The sequence below is a fragment of the Dysidea avara genome, chromosome 9 (genome assembly GCF_963678975.1).
Source record: "Dysidea avara chromosome 9, odDysAvar1.4, whole genome shotgun sequence".
In the NCBI taxonomy this organism is placed as follows: Eukaryota; Metazoa; Porifera; class Demospongiae; order Dictyoceratida; family Dysideidae; genus Dysidea; species Dysidea avara.
Window position 1 is genome coordinate 30,170,840 of NC_089280.1, and position 26,607 is coordinate 30,197,446.

The 26,607-nt window shown below is 38.7% G+C and overlaps 2 protein-coding genes across 2 annotated transcripts; both read left to right on the forward strand.

Annotated features, from left to right (window-relative positions):
* Positions 1-4,292: 4,292 nt before the first annotated feature.
* On the forward strand, positions 4,293-11,307 carry LOC136267655 (protogenin B-like). The gene is made up of 8 exons (XM_066062804.1): positions 4,293-4,349; positions 4,413-4,731; positions 6,344-6,628; positions 6,678-6,929; positions 6,987-7,280; positions 7,330-7,442; positions 7,519-7,708; positions 11,144-11,307. Exons 1-8 carry the CDS (start codon positions 4,293-4,295, stop codon positions 11,305-11,307), a joined length of 1,674 nt encoding a protein of 557 aa, XP_065918876.1.
* A 39-nt stretch (positions 11,308-11,346) lies between these two features.
* Positions 11,347-25,425, forward strand: LOC136267051 (uncharacterized). The gene is made up of 4 exons (XM_066062115.1): positions 11,347-11,612; positions 11,664-11,697; positions 24,986-25,145; positions 25,208-25,425. The coding sequence occupies exons 1-4, from the start codon at positions 11,385-11,387 to the stop codon at positions 25,377-25,379; spliced, it is 594 nt and encodes a 197-aa protein (XP_065918187.1). The 5' UTR covers positions 11,347-11,384; the 3' UTR covers positions 25,380-25,425.
* Positions 25,426-26,607: the final 1,182 nt, after the last annotated feature.

The window sequence follows — 26,607 nt, forward strand, 5'->3', positions numbered from 1 at the left end:
AAAAGTTACCTTGTAGAGAGTTCAGCTACAAAGAAACCATTCTGTAAAGAGCTCAGCTGCAAACAAATCACCTGTACAGAATTCAGCTACAAACAAATCACCCTGTAGAGAGATCAGCTAGAAGAAATTACCTTGTAGATAGTTCAGCTACAAACAAATCACCCTGTAGAAAGATCAGTTAGAAGAAGTCACCTTGTAGAGAGTTCAACTACAAAGAAACCATTTTGTAAAGAGCTCAGCTGCAAACAAATCACCTTTACAGAATTCAGCTACGAACAAATCACCCTGTAGAGATATCAGCTAGAATAAGTTATCTTGTAGATAATTCAGCTACAAACAAATCTCCCTGTAGAGAGATCAGCTAGAAGAAATTATCTTGTAAAGAGTTCAGCTACAAAGAAACCACCATGTAGAGAGTTAAGCTGCAAAGAAATCACCCTGTAGAAAATTCAGCCACAAACAAATTGCCCTGTAGAAAGATCAGTTAGAAGAAGTTACCTTTTAGAGAGTTCAGCTACAAAGAAACCATTCTGTAAAGAGATCAGCTGCAAACAAATTACCTGTACAGAATTCAGCTACAAACAAATCACCCTGTAGAGAGATCAGCTAGAAGAAGTTACCTTGTAGATCGTTCAGCTACAAACAAATCACCCTGTAGAGGGTTCAACTACAAACAAGTCACCCTGTAGAGAGTTCAGCTAGAAGAAGTTACCTTGTAGAGAGTTCAGCTACAAAGAAACCACCATGTAGAGAATTCAGCTGCAAAGAAATCACCCTGTATAAAATTCTGCCACAAACATATTGCCCTGTAGAAAGATCAGTTAGAAGAAGTTACCTTGTAGAGAGTTCATCTACAAAGAAACCATTCTGTAAAGAGCTCAGCTGCAAACAAATCACCTATACAGAATTCAGCTACAAACAAATCACCCTATAGAGAGATCAGCTAGAAGAAGTTACCTTGTAGATCGTTCAGCTACAAACAATTCACCCTGTAGAGAGAGCAATTAGAAGAAGTCACCTTGTAAAGTGTTCAGTTACAAAGAAACCACCATGGAGATTTCTGTAATCAATATATGTATTATATATATATATATATAATTTGTACATTTACTGATAAAATATTTAAAGTACATCTACTTCATCTTTTCTTCTTCCTGTGGTAAAGAAAAAAAGATAGGTTTAAAAAGTCCCAAAGCCGGCCATAGGCTATACAAATACAAAAAGAAATGAAATCTAATCCAAAACAGCCAAGCTGTAAAAAAAGTGTGCAGCCCTCAAAAAGGCTATGGTGAAAAAAGATGTGAAATCCAAGGTGGCGGCCAAGAAATGGCTGTGATGGTAGGTTAATGGTAAAAATTTAATAATGACAATTCAGGTGAATTTTGTGCCAAGACCAAGCGGCACAAAAATTCACCTGAATTGTCGTTATTAAAAGTTTTACCATTAACCTACCATCACAGCCATTTCTTGGCCGCCACCTTGGATTTCACATCTTTTTTCACCATAGCCTTTTTGAGGGCCGCACACTTTTTTTACAGCTTGGCTGTTTTGGATTAGATTCAATTTCGTATCATTCAAGTTTCAGTTTCAACATTATTATTCTAACATGCACCTATTGTTGTACAATTGTCTGAGAGAGTACATCATGTGATTGGTTGTCTGAACCTACTCAAACCTTTCCATTAACAAATGTTGCAGAGATACATCTAAAGGCAGTATATAAAATATCTACAGGCAGAAATATGAATTTTATGTGGAAATGTCTCCAAATTGCAGTATTTTAGCATCTATTTTTCAAAATTTTCCTGGGGGGGGGGCATGCCCCCAGACCTGCCTAGTTGGTGTGCTTCGCACACCTCCACCCACGAGATTAGTACCTTGAGTTAAATCCTAGATCTGCCCCTGCAACTTGGCTGTTTTGGCATAAATATCACATACCTTTTTGTAATTACTTTCCTTCCTTCTTACTAGGAAGAAGAGAAAAGTCTATGTAGCTGAACTCTCTACAGAATGACTTGGAACATAGCTGGGTGACTAGTAACATGGCTGATTTCTTGACCAGGTAACTTGTTTGGTTTATAGCTGAACTCTCGACCAGGTGACTTTTCTTAACATGGTGCAAGACATGGTGCTCTCTACAGGGTGACTTGTTACTGAATTGTGTAAATGGTGTTATGTTGCTGGACTGTCTATTTGGTGACTAGCAACATATCTCAACAGTAGCAAGCTGGGGTAGCTGAACTCTCTACTGGGTGACTTGTTACATAATTGAACACTCAAATAGTAATAGCTAAATGCTCTAGTAGGGTGACGTATTCAAGTATCTCAATCATGCACTTGCTACACATAACTGGTGTTTGAATTATAACTCAGTGGTTTTTAATCCAATTCTTCTATACCACTGAAAATGCTTTCTATGATGATTAATCCATCTACATACCAATTTTTAACTCATTCCCAAAGCGGTTTTCCTGGTAAGTGTGAAAGCTAATTTTTATTCATGAAACTTGATTGCACAATCATTATACATGTTTGGTTTTGCATTATATTTCCATAGTCTTTACATCAATTCCTTCGAAATCACCAAAAGGTATTCCTATGATGGTTAATTTATCCATAAACTGATTTTCAACTTATTACGTAGGTGAAGTTGTTTACCCTGAAGGCATGACAAATGTTGGATCTTTTTATGCGAACAATCTGTGATAACTCCATGAATTTTCATTGCTTTCAGGGTAATTCGCCCACTTGTGTTTAGGCCATGGCATGTTTTATTTATTTATGATACGTCATAATTGTTGAATGGCTTCATAACATTGCAGTGGTTTGGTGAAAGGAATGCGATAATGTGTCTGGCATTGGTCATGCTTTGGTCAACTTGTTTACTGTTTCAACAGTGCTGTATTGGGATCAAATAGAAAATACAGCACACTTGGGCAAATACAGCACAGTTGAAACAAATACAGCACACTGCCAACTTTGAAGTGTGCAGCCGGGTGTACAATATGGAAATAAAAGTACACTTTTCACTTTGATCTTTTCACCCAAAGTACAATAAGGTATGATGTAAAACCTTGTAATATGGTGAAACAGCATTGAAACCGGGTCACTACTGCTGACCCGAATGATCCACCAACCCGGATAGCAGACCCAGATGTGACCCGGATTGATTAGAGCCGAGGTGTGTGATAAGAGCTATGGCCAATCCCAAGATACAAGCAACTGAAGTTTTCAATTATTTTCTCTAATTGAGACCGGATCTGTGAAAAGGGGTCTTATAGTGTTTCCAAATTTCCAGTTTGACAATTCATAACTCATTATGTGTTTAACCTATTGTCTTAAAATTACATCGAGGAATAGTGATATGTTAGGAGTGTAATGTGATCAAATGTCAGGCTGGTACCGTAACCACAAGTCAAGTTATGGATTGCCAAGTACATGCAATTGGAAAGGCTATAAACACCCCTTTTCGCAGGTCTGGTCACAATTTTTCTACTTTTTGCACACTTTGCAAAAGTTACTATAAAAACACAAATACATACTCCAGTTGAGCTGAAATTTTGCACACCTAAAGGGGCTGTAAATACGAATCTCAGTACCACCTATTGTCCAAATCCAATGAAAGCCATTCTTAGCGAATGCAATTAGCGAGGGAACAGAGCAGATGGCGTTATCAACACTACAAAGTGACTCCTGTCCACGTTGTAAAGCCAGGTGGAACACGCTAAGTGAATTCGCTTCCAGTTGCCTTCGTGGTATCGTTCCCAGTGCCACACCATGGCTTCTATAAATGCACTCTCACCCGCTAAACACGATAGCAAGCCTCTCCATAACAAAGTCACAGACTTACTCATGGGAATTAAGCCAGGCCTCAACCAAGGAACAAGCAGCTGGCCACTTACGGCTGTCGCTCTTGGCAGCTCAATCAATTAAAGCTACGCAGCTAGCTAGCTTCATCACGCTGAATCACTGCAATACTCGAACTTACGTGGATAGGCACTTACCTCTTGCTACTTGGCGTCACCCCCACTCTTCGCAGTCACTACTTTTGTACAATAAACCAGTTAAAGCACCGCCATTGCTCGTGCAATATGGAAAAATAGCACTCGGGCATGGTCTCGAACCTAATACAGCACTTGGCTTCACCTCGTGCTGTATTAGTGTCTCACCCACGCCCTCGTGCTATTTTTTCCATATTGCACTCGCGGCGGTGCTTTAACTAGTATATATTGTGTGACAGCACTGAAAAGAAATAATGTTTTCAAGAGAATTATGGAATTAATATGGTAATAATGACCATTCAGTGTGGGTGGTCAGACATGATACAGAAAGGCGATGGGAAACTACACGTATTAGTGCAGGTTACCTGTCAATTTGTATTGCTGGTATATAAATTATGTCATATTTCATAGCTACAAAAGTTGCTACATGATGTTATATTGCTTCACACAGGTCAGTTATCCATCAGTGTTACACCAACTAATCTAATGAATGGTGAGGGTGGAACTGTTCAGTTCACTGCTACAGCAAGTGGTGTAAATATGAGAAATTTTGTGTATCAATGGAGGAAAAACGGAAGTAGAAGTCTTCCTAATAAGGTGTCTGGTGTTAATGAAGTAGTGTTAACAATTCCTAATCTTGTTGAATCTGATGAAGGAGTGTATTATTGTACTGTGACTAATGAGTGGGGTAGGAGTGTGAGGAGTAATGATGTCACTTTGACTGTTGGAGGTAAGTAGGTACATTAGGGTCCTGTATCATCAATGGTGGAGGAAGGTGTTGATGCGATGGAGTTAACTTTTAGCATATATATACGTAGAGGACAGCACACAAGTAATAGATTTTTTCTAATGCTTCAATTGTTTTAGCTGATGCAATAGTTCATTTCAAATTACGTATTTTTGGCATGCTCGTGCTATCACTTGTGATCTGTTAAGTTAATTTTTTTTGTAACTAGGTAGTGAACTGATGATCATGTAACATGTATCAAAAATTATAAAGGACAAACCAAGGGTTTTACTATAGTAATAAGTACTAATAGTAAAACACAGTAGGCATGCACTGGTAAAGTTGCATGATGTGCTGTGTTTTGATTTAACTAATTAGTACTGTGATATTCTTTGCACTCATTTGTTGTAGTATATATATGATCAAAGGAAAGAATGACACCAGATGTATTAAGTTTTAAATTACATGACCAACGTGCATCCCAATCATTATTTCAGTTGTGTTTTGCCTGTTACACAGCTGTACATATAGAGAAGAGTAAGCAATTTGCATTCTAGCTAAGAATCAATAAAATTCTGCTAGAAGAGAAAAGAAATAAAAATATTTATTCAAATCCATCAAACATACATGAAATATCAGCGTGAAAGGTGTGCATTAATGCTTACCTAAAATTACAGTGTTGACACTGGTCTGAAAACATCAGTCCATCAATTTTTTTTACCTAGATAAGTACCCAAGGAAACCATCATGATCTGTTGTACTATTGAGTGCTGCTGTATTACAGATCTAGAGTTATATACAGGACTTTGTACATTCATTAGGCATACATAGAGTTGTGATCAATACATGCATAGAAGTGGGTACATGCAGTTGCTGTTTATTCACAGATTTAATTTTGAGTATTTGACTGATCTTGTTAATAATATAGTTCTGTATTGTGTATAATTCTCCCTCAAGGTGAGCTTCAGACGTAGTCCCATTTTCCCAGCATTCATAGAAATTTGATCAATAATCTGGCGCAATAAAACAACACATTATTTAGACTTGTTTCTGATTCAAGTAAAACTCCATTACATAATATACTATGCACCTATGTATATAGCAGCTTTTTGTAGTGCCTTGTTTCTGTTCTCTGGTGCTTGTTTAATTTTCCTTTTTAGATCTAATTCTGTAAGGATGTGGACAGATAAAGGAAGTAGTAGTACAGTACATGCATGTTTTTTGTTGCCCTTGATTGGGTCAGTGGGCAGAAGAGCATTAGTAACAAGCATTAGGTTTATTATCTGTTTCACTACAGAAAAGCTTGATTTTTCCTTCATGTCAATATCTTACTCTATCTCACCCTCCATCACTATGTGAACAGCAACACAATTGAAATATCTAAAATAGTAGTAAATTATGAAGGGAGTTAATTGTTTTATCACTGGATACCAAAGCTTCAAATTAGCACATACTATATTTCAAATAGGAACTACGTATATAGTTTTACTATGAAGAAGATCACTCTTTGCCTGATTATTACTATGTTTTCATCACTGAACATACACCATGCCACTTTATTCAGCTAACTTTAAAAATTTAATAGTGATATATGCTTTCTTACTTATTGTTACAGCTGGTCTACCATTGTTCTGGAGACATCCTCAAAATCAGTTTGTTAACAACAATGACACAGTGACATTTGACTGTTTTGCTAATGGAAGTGATTCACTAACTATCACATGGGAAAAGGACAGAAGATTATACACTTCAGGTGCTACACAAGTTACAACACACAGTAATGGAGTGAGTAGTAGTTTAATACTGAACAAGGCTAGAGTAACTGATAGTGGCAAGTATCAGTGTAGAGCTACTAATGTGGATGGAGATAGTGCTACATCAAATGAAGCAGAATTATTAGGTAAACTGTTTCATTGTTAAGTTCAGAGATTATCAATCTTTACTTACAGTTCTCCCACAAATCTTCACCAACCCTGATGATGTTACTGTATTCATTGGCCAGTCTCCACAGCTCACTTGTAATGCACTAGGTACTGACATAGTCTACCAGTGGATGAAGGATGGTGTAGTAGTGTCTGGTACTAACTCAAACATGTTAAGGATTACTAACATAGAGGAATCAGATGAGGGATTGTACAAGTGTGTGGCTAGTAATAAAGGTGGTCAGGTTGAGTCTAATCCAGCGACTATTACCGTATATGGTATGTTATTAATAAATTGTTTGCTGCATAAAGCATTATTGTCACAATATCGTGCAGGTCCACCCATAGTGCAGGAACTACCACAACAAGTTCATGTAGTGTTGGGTGAAGAGTTTCAGATCACATGTACTGCTACTAATGATCAGGATGCTCCAACAAACTTGATGTTCTCTTGGAGGTCACCAAGAATAGTTGAATTTAATGAAACAACAACTGATGAGGATGATAGTCGTACAGCATCTTCTACTCTTCTTATTAGTAGTGTTACTAATAATGATAGTGGACGATATAGGTGTAGTGTAAGGAATGATGGTGGAAGTGCAGTTACTTCATTGAGATTAATAGTTGAAGGTTTGTAAACTATTAATCATTATAAATGTTATCTACTAATGTGTTGTAGTACCATCATCACCTCCTGAATCTTTTAACATTATTCATGTAAACATTAGTTCACTTGAACTGGTATGGAACAGACCTCATAGTCCTCATGGTGAAATTGACTACTACACTGTACGTTGTGGCCTTCATGTTTATTGTGTTAAACAATTACGTGGATATTAATAATGTGGTTTTATTAATATAGGTACACTACCACAACAGTGATCAACCAGTACAAGTGGTCAATGTTACCAACTTCACTGGTAACTACACTCTTGACAACCTCAGACCATACACAGAGTACAGTGTATGTGTGACAGCAGTTAGGTTGATAGGAACTACTGGTAGACCACTGGAGGGGGAGAAGAGTGATATAGTTTCTACAAGAACTTTAGCAGGAGGTTTGTTATTGAGTGTGCTTTGCTGGTTAAAAGCAAACATTGGACAACTATTACTATAAATACACCAAATTTATTTGCTTGTCTATATATGTAACTTGGGTATACTGTTCACGATGAAACAAATTAAATATTAAAATAGGAAATTATTATTAATTAGGGCTATTAAATTGATGATGAAAATTAAAGGGGTGGTACTTTAACATCAACATGTTGAGAGAGCTGTGCATATTATCAATGGTTTAGTACAAATGGATGTAAATCAGTATGAATACTGTAGCATAATTAAACATTGTTAATTTAAAAACGAAGTAGGGATCCAAGCAATAAAAGTAGTGAAACAAGAGATGAATGATGGTATCACAGCATAGGTGTAGGATAGGGTTAGGAAGCAAGGGGGTGGGGGGGCATGGCCCCTACAATAATTTGGCCAGCCTATCAAGCCATCTCTAGAGGGGGACTACTTATGGCAGACATAAACTGTCCAGGGGGAACAAGTTGCAGTGCTGTAAGTAGTCCGGGGGGACCAAGTATGGTTGCTGCAACCGGTCCTGGGGGACCGACTTTGGGGGGATTGGTTGTAGCATGAAAGTCCCCCAACCATGACGTGCTTCTTGCACCTTTTTATGTATTACAGCATATAGTTTGGTGAGAAAACATTGGCATGTCATAACAATCAATGCTAAAGTAGGGATTTTCCCACCAAGCTATGCTGTAATACCACATTCATTTCTTGTTTTACTACTTTTTATTACTTGGATCCCTACTTTATTTTTAATTACTTTTTTTTGTTTGTTTGGGTTTCTTTGTTATAGCATATAGCTATACAAGTGTGACTGTACTAGGGTGACTGTTGTATTAGAGTATCAAACGTACCATATACTATTTAAGTACGGATCACCCAAAAATGTCATGCACCTGCCCAAAATTCCACTTTTGAAAATCATCCTAGAGACATCTTACACAGCTAAAATATTATTATTAGTCCATGTAATGTATAATACGTATATAACAAAATACTTACAGGTGGCTGGATATAGAATTTTTTTTTTAAACTGCCAGACCTCAAATTTTAGTCTCATTGCCTGACTGACTGCCTGACTGACCACAGTCGCAAGGCTAGAGGTCAAACAAAGCAGCACACGGCAACCATTTTACGCCACAATAACAAACTTACCAGTGGGATGTGCCTTTTTGGGTTCTAACAAGTGTAGGCCTTGTATTTTCTTTATCTTCAATGCAGGTAGCTTGTATTCTTCATCCAAAGAAACCATATCAAGGCATTGATTTCCATATAAACACTTTCTTTCAGCAGCATATTTAGATGCAACAAAATTATTTCAGAGCTGGATTTCTGAAGCACTTCAGTTCTACTGTAAGAGGTACACTAGCATACCCTTTGGCTGACTCAATATACTCTAATACAACATCATGAGTGATATTCTAATAGAACAGTCACGATTGTAGCTAGCTGTGCTACAACAAAAAAAACTAAACAAACTAGTATTTTTAAAAATTGTTAATTTTAAAATGAAGGAGGGATCTATGCAATAAAAAGTAGTGAACAAGAGATGAATGATGGTGTTACAGCATAGCTTGGTAGGGAAGTCCCTACTCAGTTTGGCACAGTAGCTATAACATTTATGCTCAATGGACTTTCCACTGAGCTATGTTGTAATACCACCATTCATCTCCTGTTTCACTACAGATCCCTACTTTATTTTAAAATTAAAATACTAGCCTCAAGTTAGCCTTTACCTACCAGGGTACATGTCACAATCTCATATTTTCACTGTGCTAGTATTATGAATATGCTAGACCAATAATAAGGGGTGTGGTCATCGCGATCAAGTATGATGGATATTACCTCAAACCTATTGTGAAGCTTCAGATATGTACCGAGCATGAACACTTTAAATAATTTTGAGGTGTCTAAGTATGCTGCTCAAGGAACATGTTGATATGGAAAATTAATGCCTCGGTATGGTTTCAACATACAACCTGTTTGAAGATAAAGGGAAGACAAGACACAGATGGTGTACACTCTGCAGAACCCCAAATGGCACATCCCACTTGTGAGTTTGCTATTGTGGCACCACCTAAAATACCACCTTTAAAAACCATCCTAGAGACATCTTTTGTGATGAAAGTTATCTTTATGGAATAATATTAGTCAATCTAAGATCAAATACAACATTAAAAACAAGAAAACACTTACAGGAATCCAGATATAGAATTTCTTTTAAAATCATTAAAATTAGTTTTGAATTTTTGTCTGCCTGCCTGCCTGCCTGCCTGCCTGCCTGCCTGCCTGCCTGCCTGCCTGCCTGCCTGCCTGCCTGCCTGCCTGCCTGCCTGCCTGCCTGCCTGCCTGCCTGCCTGCCTGCCTGCCTGCCTGCCTGCCTGCCTGCCTGCCTGCCTGCCTGCCTGCCTGCCTGCCTGCCTGCCTGCCTGCCTGCCTGCCTGCCTGCCTGCCTGCCTGCCTGCCTGCCTGCCTGCCTGCCTGCCTGCCTGCCTGCCTGCCTGCCTGCCTGCCTGCCTGCCTGCCTGCCTGCCTGTGCCTAAAAGCCAGAGTCTATATGGTGTATTTTATAGTTGTAACATGGGCACAAGCGATTTGCCTGATATATATATATATGCCCAAAGCCCGAGGGTTGCGGACATACATATTAGGCAAATCACGAGTGCCCATGTTACAGCTAATATGTAACACTTCCGTTCAGGCTGATAACCTTGATGCCAATACACATGTAACCACTGGATTCATTTTATATGCATACCTGAAATATTCGACTATGGTTAAGCAGCAAGTAACGTTGCAGCTATGATTGTTATAATAAATCGACGAGTCCTACAGATATCACAGAAAGTAGAGTAGGGCAAATTTCAGGAAATTTACATGTTTTAATGCTTTCACATTGTTTAAAAACTAATCACAACATGATTAAAGACCTAATGGAGTAACCTTCGTTATGGAATTGTTAACTCGTGTCATTTGTAATGTGGGCATGTCCATACTTAAAAATGTGCTGAAATGTTTGTGAATGCACTGTAAGGCTAGTTATCACCTTTAAGTAACATCTCTCAATTTGTAGAATGTTATGGATACCAAACACCTTCATTTGTGTGCTTCTTGTCACAACACTTCAATTTGTGGTAGCATTAATTTATTCCCACAATCGATTTCGGTCCAAGCTTGTATAAAACAAACAGAAGGTGGTACCACTACCTCATCCACATCAAGGCCATGCTTACTTTGATGAAAGTGGCTAACTGTTTTAGAAGTGCAACCACTTTCCCGGTATACATTAGATATCTCCCTATAAAGAGGTATGCATGGCAAATGTATCCTCTGGAATTCCTTTAATCTGAGGTGTGAAAGTGTTGCATTGTGTGTAAATACCTAATGGATGTTTATATACAATGGGTTTTGTTTAGAACCATCTATAGGTACAGCAGATAAAAGTAAACCCAAGCTGATAATAAATAGTAATGCATGTGCCAGTGATGGGACTATGATTGAGAATAAATTTACCATTGACTTACCAGCCATCAGTTTAGAAAATGGACCATTCAGGTTAGTGTATTGTCCATTTAAATAATAATGTTCTATTCTTTTCTATTTTATAGCCATCTCTATGTTATTGTCGCCATCAATAGTAGTGTGATAAAAAATGTCATGGAGATATCAACTAAAGATCTTCTTGAGAAGACCAATGAGTTTTCTCCTTTGTATTATGCGGCAGCTGTGATATATTCTTATCAGTACAACTCTGACTATACGATGACATACATCCTGGGAGCTGGTGATAGTACAACTGATCCTGATGGTCATGTATTTTATAACAGAGAAGTTCAGGGAAGCTATTATTTCTTTCGTGTGTTCTCCGCTAACAGTACACAAGAGGTATTTACATTGTATGCTACAGCATCAAATATTTATCTGTCTCTCTTATAGAATGAAATATTTATAACTACTAACATTAAACCAAGTAAGCATTTACAATTAAAATGTGTACATGGCCAAAAATAACAGAGCAGCATTAATTTTATTTAATATTAATTACTTGACTAACCTTTGACGTGTCCAGAGAGGTGCAGCACTGGTCGCTCTTCGCCACCGACCAACTGTTGTTGGTAGTGGTGGTTTTGGTATGTGTACCTGGTCCCGGTTGCTGGGTTTGATTTAAAGAATTTTCTGTCCTAAGATTTCTTTTTGGGATCAATTGCCTACCGGGTCTTATATTTTTATTTTCCAGATGTGCTGATACTTGGGCATGGAAGGACTTTGGTGCCCAGAGGCATTCTACGCACCAAAGGCCTTCCTTTAAGCCATAGAAAGGTGAGCCCCCCCCCCACCAGGCACACAGGTGGGTGGGGGGAGAGACCTTTCACCCAAGTATCTAGATTATGTGTTTTGGAGATACCGGCTGTTTGGGAACAGCACTTATGGCAGGTGTGCATGCCAACAAATTGTGTAGGTCAACCGTTATAGCATGAAGCCACTTTGCGGTAGTGTCAAGACAAGCACGGTAGCAACATGAAGTGACTGTACAACACTATCAATATGACATATGCAGTACTAGTAGACAGTCCTTAGTATATATAAATACACCAATTACATGCTGAGGTTGTCAAAAAGGAGTCAGTGATGACCAACTGCGATGATCTTGGACATATTTGCTACCTCACTGGGAGGAGGTCAGATATACCTTTTAAATGCGTTGCTTTTCCAGCGGCCAAGAATTTGTATGTGAGAGTCTGGTAGTTTGGCTAGAGACGCAGACGTTGCTGCCCCAATCCGAAGGCTATGTGAGTTATAGCGGCGCTTATCGAGTTTGAGGCTGACCATCAGGGACTGGAGGCCTGCACGAAACATGGCTCCCGTCCAGCCATTTCCTTCTTCAGTGATGAAGAGTGGGCCTGGTTGTTCACTCCTTCTGCCAAGGTATGAAATCATTGCTTTTATTGGACATACCAAGCTATCTGTGGCACCCATGTGCACCTTGGCACCCTGCCTGAATGGGTCTGTTTTGGATTCTTTGAGGGACAGTTGCAGGAGACGGGGTTTCTTCCTATTGTCAACTGCAATATCCTTGAGAGATAGGTGTCGTGATGGATCATAGGAGCCTTCTGTAGGAATTGTAAACTCGCTGACTCTTAAGAACCCAAAAAAAAGGCAAGACAGCACATAGCCCAGAGTGTGGTATTATAATAGGAAGGAGGTTTCTTAGATAGGAGGGCTTTTATGTTATAGAGCATCTGGATGGTAATCGGCAGTCGGGTTTTTCCTCAGTGCATGCCTGCTTGGCGCTTTTTGATTCCCCTTAAGATGAGATGGAGCCTAGGAGTGATTTGGCGGTTGAAGTGGTTATGAAGCCCCTTGCATACATGCATGTGTCTAACTGCTGATAGATACACCTTGATAGTTCCCTGCGAGATGTTGAAGGTAGCTAGGTGCGATATGAACAGAGTTAGGGTGCACTCGGATGTTGGGATCGGGTGAACCCTTGCCATTTTGCAGAAGTTAACATATCGTCTTCGTCCAGCCATGTAGGTGTTTCTGCTGGATTTGGCCAGTCCATGATGTAGTAGCTTTTGGGCTTTGTTCAGTAGATTGTTGAGGTGAGTACTCCTTGGTAGGTCTACAAATGGAATTTAAGTATATATGTGTGGCCTTGTTTGCAAGTGTCTATTGGGATTTTGTAACAAGAATGGCAAATAAATTATCAACTAAGTTAATCATACAGCAATTACAATGAACAGCATAAATCAATTACACTGAACAACAAGTGTGTGGTCAATTATGTTGTAGCATTGTTTTATGTGAGCTCATTAAGTATGTGGTTTTTTGTTTCTTGCAGGTGGAGACCCTTGCAGTGTATTGATGGTTCGCTTGAAGTGACGAAGAAAGGAGGGAGAAGTCCAGTCTTGTCTCCGGGGTGATATGAGCTTCAACAGTGACATTAGGATTGATGCAGGGGAGCGGCAGGTGTGAGGGTGTAGCTTTAAGAATTCTGTTGATCTGTTTCTGGATAACTGGTCTGCGGCAGTATTCGACGTGCCTGGAATATGGCAAGCTGAGATCTTTATATCAAAATGAGCTGAGAAGAACCAGAGACAGCGTAAGAGGTGCATGACCATTATTTCCTTTGAGGATCCTTTGGTAATGGAGTCAACAACACTGCTGCTGCCTGATAGTAGTGGTCCCCAAATAGCGCAGCTTAAAACAATTGGTGCTAACTCCTTCGCCATTACGGTATGTCGATTTGTGCCCAGTCTTTTGAACATGCTAGTTGCAGCCACTGAAATCCAAATACTGCTCCACAGCCCCAGGACCCTGATGTGTCTGAGGCAATTATATAGTCTGGAGTGGAGCCGTTGATAAAACTGAGCCCGTTCCAATGTGTGATGAAGAGGTGCCACCACCTAAGATCTGCGCGGAAGCCGCTTGTGAGACGCGTAAAGTGAGATAATTTTTTGAGGCGAGCTGCTAGTCTGTACATTCTGGACACAAAGGTCCTTCCTGGTGTTACCACCTTAGTGGCATGCTGCAGCAAGCCTACCAGGGATAAGATATCCCTTTTTGGTGTTTTTCTGCGAGATAGCCAAGCTGAAACTTGGTTCTGGATTTTTGAGAGTTTTTCATCAGGTAGGCGGGCCAGCATGAGTTGAGTATCCAGAGAGATTCCCAAAAAGGTTAGAGATTGGGGAAGGGGCTTTCAACCTTCTCTAGGGCAAGAGGGTAGTTCTCTACTGTGTTAGGGTGTTGAAGAGCACAACTCAGGTTTTGCTTGACGGATTTCAATGGAGTTAATTGCTCTTTGAAGCCAATGCGAAAGTCCTCTGTGATACCGGAAATAAAAAAGTCGACCAATGGTCTGTTAGGGTGATCTACCAGCAATTTTTTCCAGTTGCTTGCATCTAGTGGTGTGTTGACTGCCCTGGCCGCAGGTGGTACTTTAACATCAGATAGCTGGTGGCTCAGGTGATTGGTCCAAGATGAGATCCAGTCACTGTAGTTACAACGCAAGTCCTTAGTGTGCACACCAATAATATGTTGTTCCGACAACACTGCGAGGGGATAAGGTGTCGATAATTAGACTGTCAGCATTGTGCATACAGTACTTATCACCACACATAATATTGCATAATATTATATTGACTAAATAGTGTTATTGCACAACAAATCATATGGAAAGAAAAGAAACTACTATCAGTATTGGCCTAAAGTCAGTTAACAAAGAAAGGAAAAAACAACAAATCAATCAAGTCAAGATTGGTTGTGCTGCCTGTCCTTCTGCCTGTATGGACACTGGGAGGCCTTGTGATTCTTGTCTTGGGCTCTGGGATTATGAACATATCGGTAGCAAATATGCTTGAAGCGGCAGGGCGACCGAGAGCATCCATTAGGATTTTCGTTCCAGTCCAGGCAAATTGGTTGGTATTGATATTGGCGTTGTGACCGTTGGGAAGGTTTGAAGCATAGGGGGTGGAGCCTGCCTGCTGACGACTCTGAATAGCCCTTTCTGGGGAAGTCATATTCCAGAGTGTAACATCTATAACAGACCATAGAGCATTCTGAGAGGCCGATGCTTTTAGGCGAAAGCGACGATCATAAATAACCCACTTGCCTTCGCAACAGTCCATTGATGCCCTAATTATTAGGCTCTGGTATCCTAGGAGGTCAGCAATTCTCTAGGGTTTATGGTGGGAAATAATTGCCATATATACTGCAAAGCACTGGATCCAATCAATTATATCTGTCACTGTAGGAAGTCGCTTGCATGATCCGACCTGCCCTTCATTAATGTTGAGGTCAGCTGAGTCCAGGTGGCTTGGCAGAAGTTCTGCCATCTCAACAAACAATCCATCCTCCACGCGCTTCATCAGTCTGGATGGGATGGGAGGGAGGCCATTACTTATTAACACTAGTGGGCATGACTTCTCCGAAGGGGATGTATCATCCGAATCATGGCTGTCAATGCTAAGGAGATCATCGGAATCTGGATGGACTTCCAACTGCCGGATATGAGGGAGTTCACAGCCATCAGTGGACTCGTCTGCAGAACAGGACACAAGAGACAATGAGAAGGGTGGGGTGGGGATTGAACAACGTCTGATTTTTTAACATTATATGGCCTGCATTAAGTAAACATAGTAAGAGGCTTAGGCATGGTATTATGAGATACCCCTTGAATGAGGCTAGAGCATGGTGCATACTACAATTGGAAGGCGTTTTTTTTTTGTTTTTTTTTTTGGAGGAACAGTAAGAGGCTTAGGCATGGCGTAATAAGGATGGCTATTAACTGAAGGCTAGAACATGGTGCGGGCGGCATAAAGTATGGTGTACATATAAAGCATAGGCTTGTGCATGGTGCGCCTTACAAGAAGCCTTTACATGGTGCACGTTATAAAGAAGGCTTTGCATAGTGCACTTTATTATTTTGTAAAACGAAACATTACACGGACATAACACGCACTACTACATAACTTACCAAAATCCTCGTGGTCGGCGTCTCCTTCGTTGGAACTGTCGTCCGTCTCAGGAGTAGGCGTTGTGCGAGTAACGCGACGACGGGTTGCTTGGCTAGGCTGGTCTGTGTTCTTCTGCTTGTGACGACTTGCTCTCTTCTGGCGTGTAGAGGAACTTGGGGTGGCCTCCCTCCGCAGACTGTGGCATGCCCCTGACCACTGCCGACACAATGTCCGGAATGTCAGCAGTTGTTAAGGGACGCGTCTTTGATCTCTTCTCTCCTCGGGCTCCGGGACTTTCAGCTTGTCTTCCCCGCTTCGTTCCTGCCTTAGCGGAAGATTCGGTGGCGGGCGAGACAGCGGATGATCTAGTTTTTAACAGGAGGCTTCTTAGGCGGGGATTTCTTCTTCTGCTGAGCGTTTTTTCCTGTTCCATTCTTTACGGACGATTTCGATTTCTTTCCCACTGCCTTCGTAGGCATCTTGATAACAATTGATAACACTTGTCTAACAACTAATGCCACGTGCTACTGCGCATGTGCTAGGATCTGTCTCGTGTCTAAGAGTGAATGCTCGAGGCCGCCATCACGTTCAACATTAACTTTGTTTAAAGGTATTTTAAACTACATATCATTGTAACTTTTTACAAACCAACCAGTACACCAACTGAATAACTAAAAATGATTACAGTACATATAACTGGTTAATACGCATCTGCTGTAGTTAAACTGTCTATGTGATATTAAAGATAGCCTTTAATTTTGACCAAAAAGGGACTGGACTAACATTTTTTGGGTTTACCCATTTAAGTACTGTTCAGTACGACTTGTGGCAATATTTCTGCACTGAGTGGTAAATATGAAGTAATGAAACAAGACAAGTGAAGGAGCTTTAATGTGAACTAAAGATTGTTACATGTCCATTGAGCATAAATGTCAAATTGTTACATGTCAAATTTAATTTAATTTTTACACAAAGGTACAGTAAGGTGTATACAGAAGGGCATATACCACCTACTAAAACAAAAACAAACAACAATAAGGTCAGCTAAAACAGACAAACAAAAGACAATACAGGTAATACAAAACTAGTTACACAAAGTTATTTAGGCTTACAAAGAAAAGTATACAAAAGATGCTTAAAGGTGACACAGCAAGGTACACACAATATATTAAAAAGAAAATGCTAATAACAAAAAAGAAAACCTATATGAATTTATTGAGGACTGTTTACACAATGGAGAGAGTGAGTGAGATCTAGTTTTTGAATTGTAAGAAGTATAGAAACCCAAAAAGTGCGAAGCAAGGTAATGGTGGAGCATATCATACATGGTGATACGTTGAACTTCATTTGCTAAAGTGTTGCACACTGAGATAATAGGTCAAGATCACGCTGAAGGATAGTAGAATCATTTTCACACTTTATAACTCTGTACAAGATGCAGTCATCAGCAAACAGATGAATTGAAGATGACACTCTATTTGCAATATCATTAACGTATAACAAAAAACAATAAGGGATCCAAGACAGTCTCTTAAGGCACACCTGATAGTATGGAAACCGATGAGGAACTAGTACCATCTACAACAACAGACTGTGTGCGTTGGGTAAGCCAGGATTTGATCCAAGATTATCAATTTTACAATTTTGGAGCTTGTTAAGGAGATGTATGTGAGGGACGGTGTCTAAAGCTTTACTAAAATCCAATAGTGTCACATCTGTCTGAAATCCATCATCCATTGCATGGGATATGTCTTCTACCAGCGAGATCAATTGTGTTTGGCAGGAAAATCCTGATCTAAATCCATGTTGGTTATCAATTAAAATGTTATTATGTTGAACATGATCCATTATAGAGTGAAATCATATGTTCATTATCTTACAACCAGATGATGTTAAGGAAATGGGATGATAATTAGATGGCATGTTACGGTTACCTTCTAAAACACAGGACAGACATTTGCAGTAAGCCAGTCAGAAGGGAGAACCCCTGAATTTAGTGAGGGTAAATACAGACTGGAATTGATCACTTAAAGCTACAGCTTTTCCCTGTGGATCGGATACTATGGAACCGTTCACAAGTAAAGGAGAAATTCCTGATGAATCTTTGCATTTGGCTTTAATGTACTTCCAAAACTGTCTGTGATTGCCAGAAAAAGAATTGTCAAGCATTCTTCTACGGCAGGAAAAGTGTACTAACTCCAGTTTACTATTCACTTCATTTCTTGCTGAACAGTATGCAGCCCGATCTTCATGTTTATTAGTTCTTTTCATACAATTATAAAGGCATTTCCTTTGTTTCATACAGTGTTTAATGTCATGGATTTATCCAGGGTAAGCTTTTCTGGTTTCTGATGGCTTTTTGTGGTACATACTTGGTAATACTTTCTAGTAAGCCTGTCTTGAATAATTGTCCATTCTCCTCCACAGTCCTAGAATAAGGGTCAACCAAAATATAAGTATTATACAAGTATATCATATCTTTTCTGATTGCGTTAATATTTCCCTTATGATATAAGAATACAGTATGTTCTGTCACATTCTGACTGAGACAAAACCCAGCTTACGGCTATCAATTAAATTCTCTATTTTTGGATATTATTTACGACAGTAGTCTAGAACAATTTGTTACAGATCCAACCAGGAATGAGAATATTCTAGATCTGGTTTTTACCTCCCTTCCAATTTTCTCTGAAACATCTGTTGGTCCAGGAATGTCAGATCATGAGGCGGTATTATTCAGTGTTAAAGTTGAGGCTTATGTACCTTGTCCATTACCATCTAACCAAACTATTCCTGGGAGATTAAAATCTCCAGCTAAGATTATGTTAGGAAACTGGTTAGAGTTATTTATCACTTTGTTAAGGGATTTTCATGAAGTTGTATTAATGAGTATTGCATACTGTTAGGAGGACAATAATATGAACAAATAAAGATAGGATCATCCTTAACTTAACCCATACAAGTTCAGCATCCTTGTCCAGTGATGGAACTTCAGATACACTAAATTCATTGTTGACACATGTAAAGACACCACCACCACCTTCACAACAATCTTTATGAAAAACATGATAACCCTTGGGGAATACTTCACTAGAATTATATGATTGGTCTATCTGTGATTCGCACCCAATGATAATATCAGGTTGATGTTCTTGAACTATTGCATGCTCTTTGATCAATGCTACGGATACTATGACAATTTAGACTTAGAAATTTTTATTGTATTACTATAGTTATAAGTTACTGATTGGTTTGTGTTAGGAGGACTGATTAGATTGAGACCTGCCCGAGGTAGGGTTGCTACCTTGAAATACAATGATTCTGCCCCTTTTGATAATCAAATTAGACTCTCCATTTGTCTTCTTTTCAGTTCATCACGTAACCTTTTGCCTTCTTCGCGTTCTTGTTGAGTTAGATCAGGTGTAATAAAAACCATCCTCCAAGAGTCATTCTGGCGTAGACGAGGTAACCTGGCTAGAATTTGTCTTTTTAGTATTTTCATTTTCCAGCACTACTAGTAGTAAACGTGGCCACCCATATTGTTGGCCAATGCACTTAATGGTAACAATATTGGTATCAAGACCCAGCACATCTTTACAAATAGAAAAGAAAAGTTTCTTCATCTTTAGAATCTTCAGGTAGCTTGTGCACAATCAAATTACATTTCCTGCAATTGCAATTGTCAAGCTCATTCATTGCTTCTGTGGCAGAGTGATGAGTGGTTGAAGACTGTATAACTTGAGATGATAGTGAGCTCAGTTTGGATTGAATATTCTGGTGCATATCATTCATTTTACTTGCTAAGGATGAAATATCATTTTGCAATTGATCATGTTATTTTTAATTTTTTAGGGTAAGTTTTGAATATAAGTGGAGCATGGGAACACAATATTACCTGTAAGCTCACCCAATACAGTACATTGCTCAACACTTACCTTACAGCAGGTCCTATGTTGAACCATATCACACCATGTATGCTCCATAGCATCATTGCTGGTGGTTTCATCGCAAATCGTACATTTATTGTAGTCTACTTTGGATGGCTACATCAACTGACTTCTAGGAAGCTTTGGTTGAAACATTCCACCACCTCAATCCAAACAGTGCTTCCCTGGTGAGTGAGAAAGTACATGAGAACAAACAGAACTATAATAAAAGAACAACTAGCCTTAACTGGTACTGTGTACCAAGGTTCTCAAGAATTTTGGGGCTGGTTGTGGCTTCAAAAACAACTGCTGTGATACCAGACGCGACGAAAAGTAGCCCCAGTTGATTTGCTGTATAGTAACTTTTCTTCTTGCTTCTCTTACTTCACAATAGAAAGTAACAATCCTTGGAAGCCAAGTAAAAGTCTGTATAACCACGTCAGACATCTATACAGGTCAGTGAACACCAGGAAAGTTCAAACACTCTGGACAGATGAACAGGGAGCTGAATGTGTGATATATGTCTCTTTTGTGAGATTTCAGCTAATTTCCTGCCTGTGACAGGCTGTTTTGTGGTCCAGTGTCTTCAATTACCATCCTCATTCATTTTATAGTTGTATTTGTTGCCCTACCCTCCACCCCTTTTGAGGACTCATGATACAGCAACACACTTGAAAAATCCTATCTACAATGACAGGAAACACTACAATGATTACCTTGGCCACAAGATGGTCTTAACTTTGGTAAAAAAATCCGTATGCATAGCTGCCAAGGCTGGTGAGTAACAGTGTTTTAAAGTATTAGCCCTAATAAATAAACTAATGTCCATTTGGTTCCACATGGGGTACTTTGAGATAATAAAGTCACTCTCTAGAGTTCCTATGGATACATATACATGAAATTGGCAAGGAGAAAATGTCCTGACCGCCTGGAAGACTCCTGTAAGCGTTCGAGCGTTAATCGGATGGCTGCAAGTTCGAGGCTGCCCATGGATTTTTTCTCCTTTCTCCACCTTTTCAAACACACTTTATGTAGCATAAAGTATCAATTATCGGCACGTAATTCACTAAACAGTGTAGCTTCATGCAGGAACATCGCATCACTTAAAACTTTGTATCGTTAGAGCATCTGACGCACCTCTACAAAATACTGTAATTACAAGAACATGCATTAATGTGATAGGTAGTTACAGGTGTGTTGGTACTGACACTCGATTCTCAATTATCGGCATGCATACCTTACTATTGGCACTCCATTACCATTAATGCTTCAATTATTGGCACTTTTGCAACAAGTGCCTGTTTACTAGCCTACAAGCCTCACAAAAATCCCCAAAAATTACCACATGTTGTACTAACCACACTCAACAATCACTGAAATCACTGAAAAAACCATAGCAAAAAAACATTTAACATTGAAGATATGAATTGTGACCGGATCTGCAAAAAAGGAACATAATCACACAAGCCTAAATTTACAGTATAAAGCATTGACTACATTAGGTGAAATACTTGCATATCATTGAAAAAATCCGTAAACTTTTTTAACCCCTCTTTCTTAGTGAAGGAAGGGACTAACATTAAAAACCTGGATATCGTCTTATTCGCCTACTCAAGAGAAGTTGGAAAATTTTTGTTTTGTTGCATTAGACCCAAGGATACATAAGTTATGATCATTTGTTTATGTCATGTCAAAGCGATCGTACGCGATCGGTTTTCTTCATGAATTTCGCCTTTGTATGCAGTGAAGAAGGGTTAGTAAAGGGAAAACATAACCAGTAATTGATTCCCCTGTTCATGGTGAACGTGATGGTGAAACTTTTAGCCCTGTACCTCAATCCGTTGGTAAGTTACAATGGTTTTTGTAAGCGCCTATAATTTATTTTCCCTATACTTGCTGTACAAATCGATTTTTCCGTTGTTGCTACTTTGTAGGGCTGTAACTCCCAATATTATTGACAAATGAAGCTGAAACTTTGCCAGAGGGTACACTTGGCTAAGTAAATTATAAATATTTAATAAACAGGAATTCGAAAAAAATGTGATTATGTCCTGTTTTTGCAGATCCGGTCACAATTTTTAAACTATACGACGTGCATATTAATTTTAAATGATGAAAATGTACAGTAATATTAACATTACACTCATTCCATGTACATGTTATAATGAATATATACATGGGTCTACAATACATAGTATGGATCAATCAACTGTCTTTCAAGCTTGTCCTTAACTAACTACACCAGGACAGCGATCTTCATTTATACATCCTCCACAAACACATTGCTCGTGGAGAAAGTAGTCTCTTCTATAGCATAACTTCGAAAACACATAGTACACAACAATGGTTATCATTGTCATGATCAATTAGAAAAGTTTCATCACCTACAATGCCTTATCTTATATACCTGAAAGAGGGGAAAGATGCAATAACTCAACAGGAGAATCTGGTTCTTCACTAGACGATTTACTGTCATCACTTTTTAGTACACTGAACCACTGCTTGCATCGTACAGCATGTGCATACTGCCAGTACTAGTGCACTAGACAATACTTCCTGTTGGTGACTGCCTGTCAGCTGGTGAACATTCAAACATTTGTTTTGTTTATCACATAAACTTTCTTGCTACCTTCACCACACTCTGTCTTTACAGTGTTCACTAATATCATTGTCAGCTTAGTCTCTTCAGCGTGTGATAAAGACTGCTTGGTCCAGGATTAGTAGCGTTAATTAACAACCGGCATATCCTTCTATCTTCAGCGAACCTGATTTTACTGTTTATATACTCTAAAAATCTTTTGCCCACCTTAATGAAATCAATGGTAGTTCTGTCCACTGCTTTCACTTCTTTTACAGCATGTGCATACTGCCAATATTAGTAGACTGGACAACCAAATTATATATTTTGTATTGGTGATCACCTTTCAACTTGTCAACCTGTCAGATAGAGCAGGCTACCACTAGGCACCTTTGAGAAGGCTAAAGCCTGTGAATACAGGGAGTCATAAACATGTAACTAAAACTAGGCATTCCAGTATCCGAGATTTTTTAATAAAAAAATTCTCCGTATATTCCCCAATAGAACCCTGGCACAAATCAACAACTCGTGTTTAACTTGGGATTGTTCTGTCGTCCGAGCTCCAATGAGGATGAAAATTGCTGTGGGCTTTGTCCACGCATTGATCATCGTGAAAACCTTAGTTTTATCGTACGCGTTACAAATAAATAAGTTTTGTGTTGTTTTGTAATCTTTCAAGCCATGCAATGTATGTAGAATCCTTAGAAACTTTTAAAAATGTACTGTTGGGTGAAGCTCACTGGTGCTTACTTTAAAGTGCGTAGTTACTTCACTCGGGTTAGTGATTTTCAGCTCCAGAGCAATTTTGTGATAGCTGCATCATCAGCTCAAAAGTACAAAGTCGACATAACAATGCCATAATTGAAACCACGACTCCACCTTAGATATCGCTGCATCATTGTGGCACCTCCATTTTAGTTGTTTACCTTTATAAGTTGTTAACTACCTTTGTAAGTTGTTAACTTGATGTTTTTACTTACTTGAGATAGCCACTTGCCTATGGGTATACACCATTGTATTGAGAAGTATGCAATAGGTGAAACATATTTTACTCACTTCAAAGCATACAAAGATCGCTGAAATCCAGTAAGATCTGAAGTTACTCTCATTATATGTACAAACTTGCAGCTAGAAGCAACTGCAGTTTCAAGATAGTCCAGATTGCTAGATGGCTTCCTGATTCAATTGTACTATTTTCCTCTTTAAGATGTGTGGAGATCCCTGTAGAAAAAATGTACCTTTTTCAGTTTGTAAGCACTGTGCATGCCAAAGTAGCTAATTCCAACTGAACAAACTATATATTTCTGAGATCGGCAATCAATACTCTATCTATTGAGCATATAAAATGTCCTTTTTTCCAAAATTTAAATGCCTCATCAACGTACTAAGGAGTGATCACTGCTGCTTTAAAATACAGCAACTAACAAGAGAATTTGCTCTCACCAACCACCTACAACTTAATTAACCTGTTTGTGCCCCTCCCCTTGCCAGCTGGATCCGCCCCTGTTAACCTAGCTGTTATGTAACAGAGTGTAGTTTTCCTACATATATTAGTGTTGGGCGGTATGGCATTTTTGATCCCGGTATTCAGTATTGAAAAAATATCCCAGTATCCGGTATTTCACAGTATCCCAGCGGTCAACTAATAACACACTTTCAATCAACATTGTATTGTTCTATTTGTGATAAAAACAGTCAAGTGTTAATCCGTGGTTACTATCCAAAGTTGGATATATACCACAAGTAAAAGTTACTCATGGCTAACAGGTTATAAATACTTTTTACTAACATCTATGTAGTTGATACAAGTAGGCTGACAGTAGGTTGTAACCTGAAACCTTACAGTTTACTGTTAGGCTGGTCCTGTGGTCACATACAAACCATTAACACATTACTTAATTAAATGCCAAGACCTGATGTCTGGCTTCCCTCATAGCACAATACAATATTACTGGTATATTTGAAAGTCGATACCTTTTAAATGGTATAATGAAAATACTGCAGTATACGGTATTTTCAGTACACCGCCCAACACTAACATATATGCCCAGTTTTCATAGGCTTGGTTGCACACATACTATAGGGTCTTATAACTTTTGCATGGTAACAAAGTCAGCCACAGAAAATACATGTTTAACTGGTGATAAAATCTAGTGATTAAAGCTATAGTTTTGTATTGTAATGAATTACACAGAACTCGTACTGTAATTTTACATAATAATAATACACATTACAAACTCTTGGTCATGTTTATAATCAAGTTTACCGTGTAGTATATACAAAGTTGTTGTTTAATAGTTCAACTGCAGGGGAGTGCTAATAGCAGCAGTGGCAGTACTGATTCCAGTGTTGTAGCAATTGCAGTGTTGGCTGTTCTACTGATGGTCTCTTTAGTGTGCATTGTTGTTCTTCTTGTTTGGGTGTTTAAGCAAAAATTAAGTTTTGAAGCAAAGCTAAAGTTAGTATACAGCTATGTATGTTGATGGCTGTTGTGATCATTTTGTTATTATTCTATACTAGTGATGCTAAACAAGGCAGTGCTGCACCAGAGCCAGCATATGAGTTAGCGGATAAAGCAAGTGGTTTAAAACTAGAGAAGAACCCAGCATACTCAGTCAGTGCTGCTCAAGGCAACTCAGAAGATCACCACTATGATTTCATTCCTGCTAGTCATCATGCCAAAGCCAAATAAACACTTGTTAGTAGACTGTTGTAGACTTGTAGCTGACTGAGAACATACATTAAACAAGTAGGTAGAAATGCTCCAATGTACATATATTGTTATGAAATAAGTAGTTGTTTACAGGACAGTGGTAACTTGCTATATAGTTACTTCACATTCACCTAAACTCTTGTTTTTTCCTTGATAACATTGGACAACTGTTGAACATTTAGTGATGTACTGTGTGCACCATACATGCTCAGGCACCTCCTTGCAAAATCCTGCAGCTACAAATAGATCTCTTATATGTTTCAGAATAAAATACTCTTATCATAATTCAGTTTTTGTTGTGTAGTTTGGCACAGTTTGTACTTAATCGAGTCATTTTAGACACTAATTCCATTGTTCAAAAATTAATATGTTTAGACTTTATTAGACCACAGCAAGGTGATCCCTAGGTGAAATACTCGAATTTCATTGGCTACCTACAGGTACAGTATCTAAATTCTGTAGACCCCTTGTTCATGTCTCAGTAGTTCCCTGTCTCTGGGGTGATACAAAACGTGGCAATTACGTGCCTGTAACATTGACAATGCATGCATGTGGGTGTTTAAATGGATAGTTTAATTAACTATATGGATCAACATTAATTGTTTTTTTGAAAAACACTGCTTGGGTTTGACTTTGTAGTCTCTAATGTCATATAGAGTTAAATTATCTATTGCATGAGTTATTTTAGAGACCTAACAGAATGATGACTTGAGCTTTTATCCACAATGGATGAACAGCATGAACTTATGTAAGATATAATATCATAATGTTTTCAAAACTTTATGGAAAACCCATTGTATTTCCAGGTTTATGTTACAAAGTTTAAACTTGTTAATTAACCCTACACTGCAATCATTAAGTGCAGAACCATGATACAGTATAGGGTTGCCACATTTATATACAATAGTTTTTGCTATATATAAGCCCTAGCAGCAGTGTAGGATTTTTAGAAAGAGTTTCTGAAAATATTAGTAGCCGCACGAATGTATAGGTATAGAATAAAGTTGCCATGCCTTCAGCACGCACACCAATCAACTGTACTGTAATTATTGTAAAACTAATAAATAGCTAAATAAATGATATCTGAGGACATAAAATGTAACCAGATTTTGGAAAACCAGATTTATTGTCATGCTTGAAATACATAGAAGCCCTCATTTATTTGTGTCACTGCTAAAGCACTTGTGCACCTGTTAAATAATATATA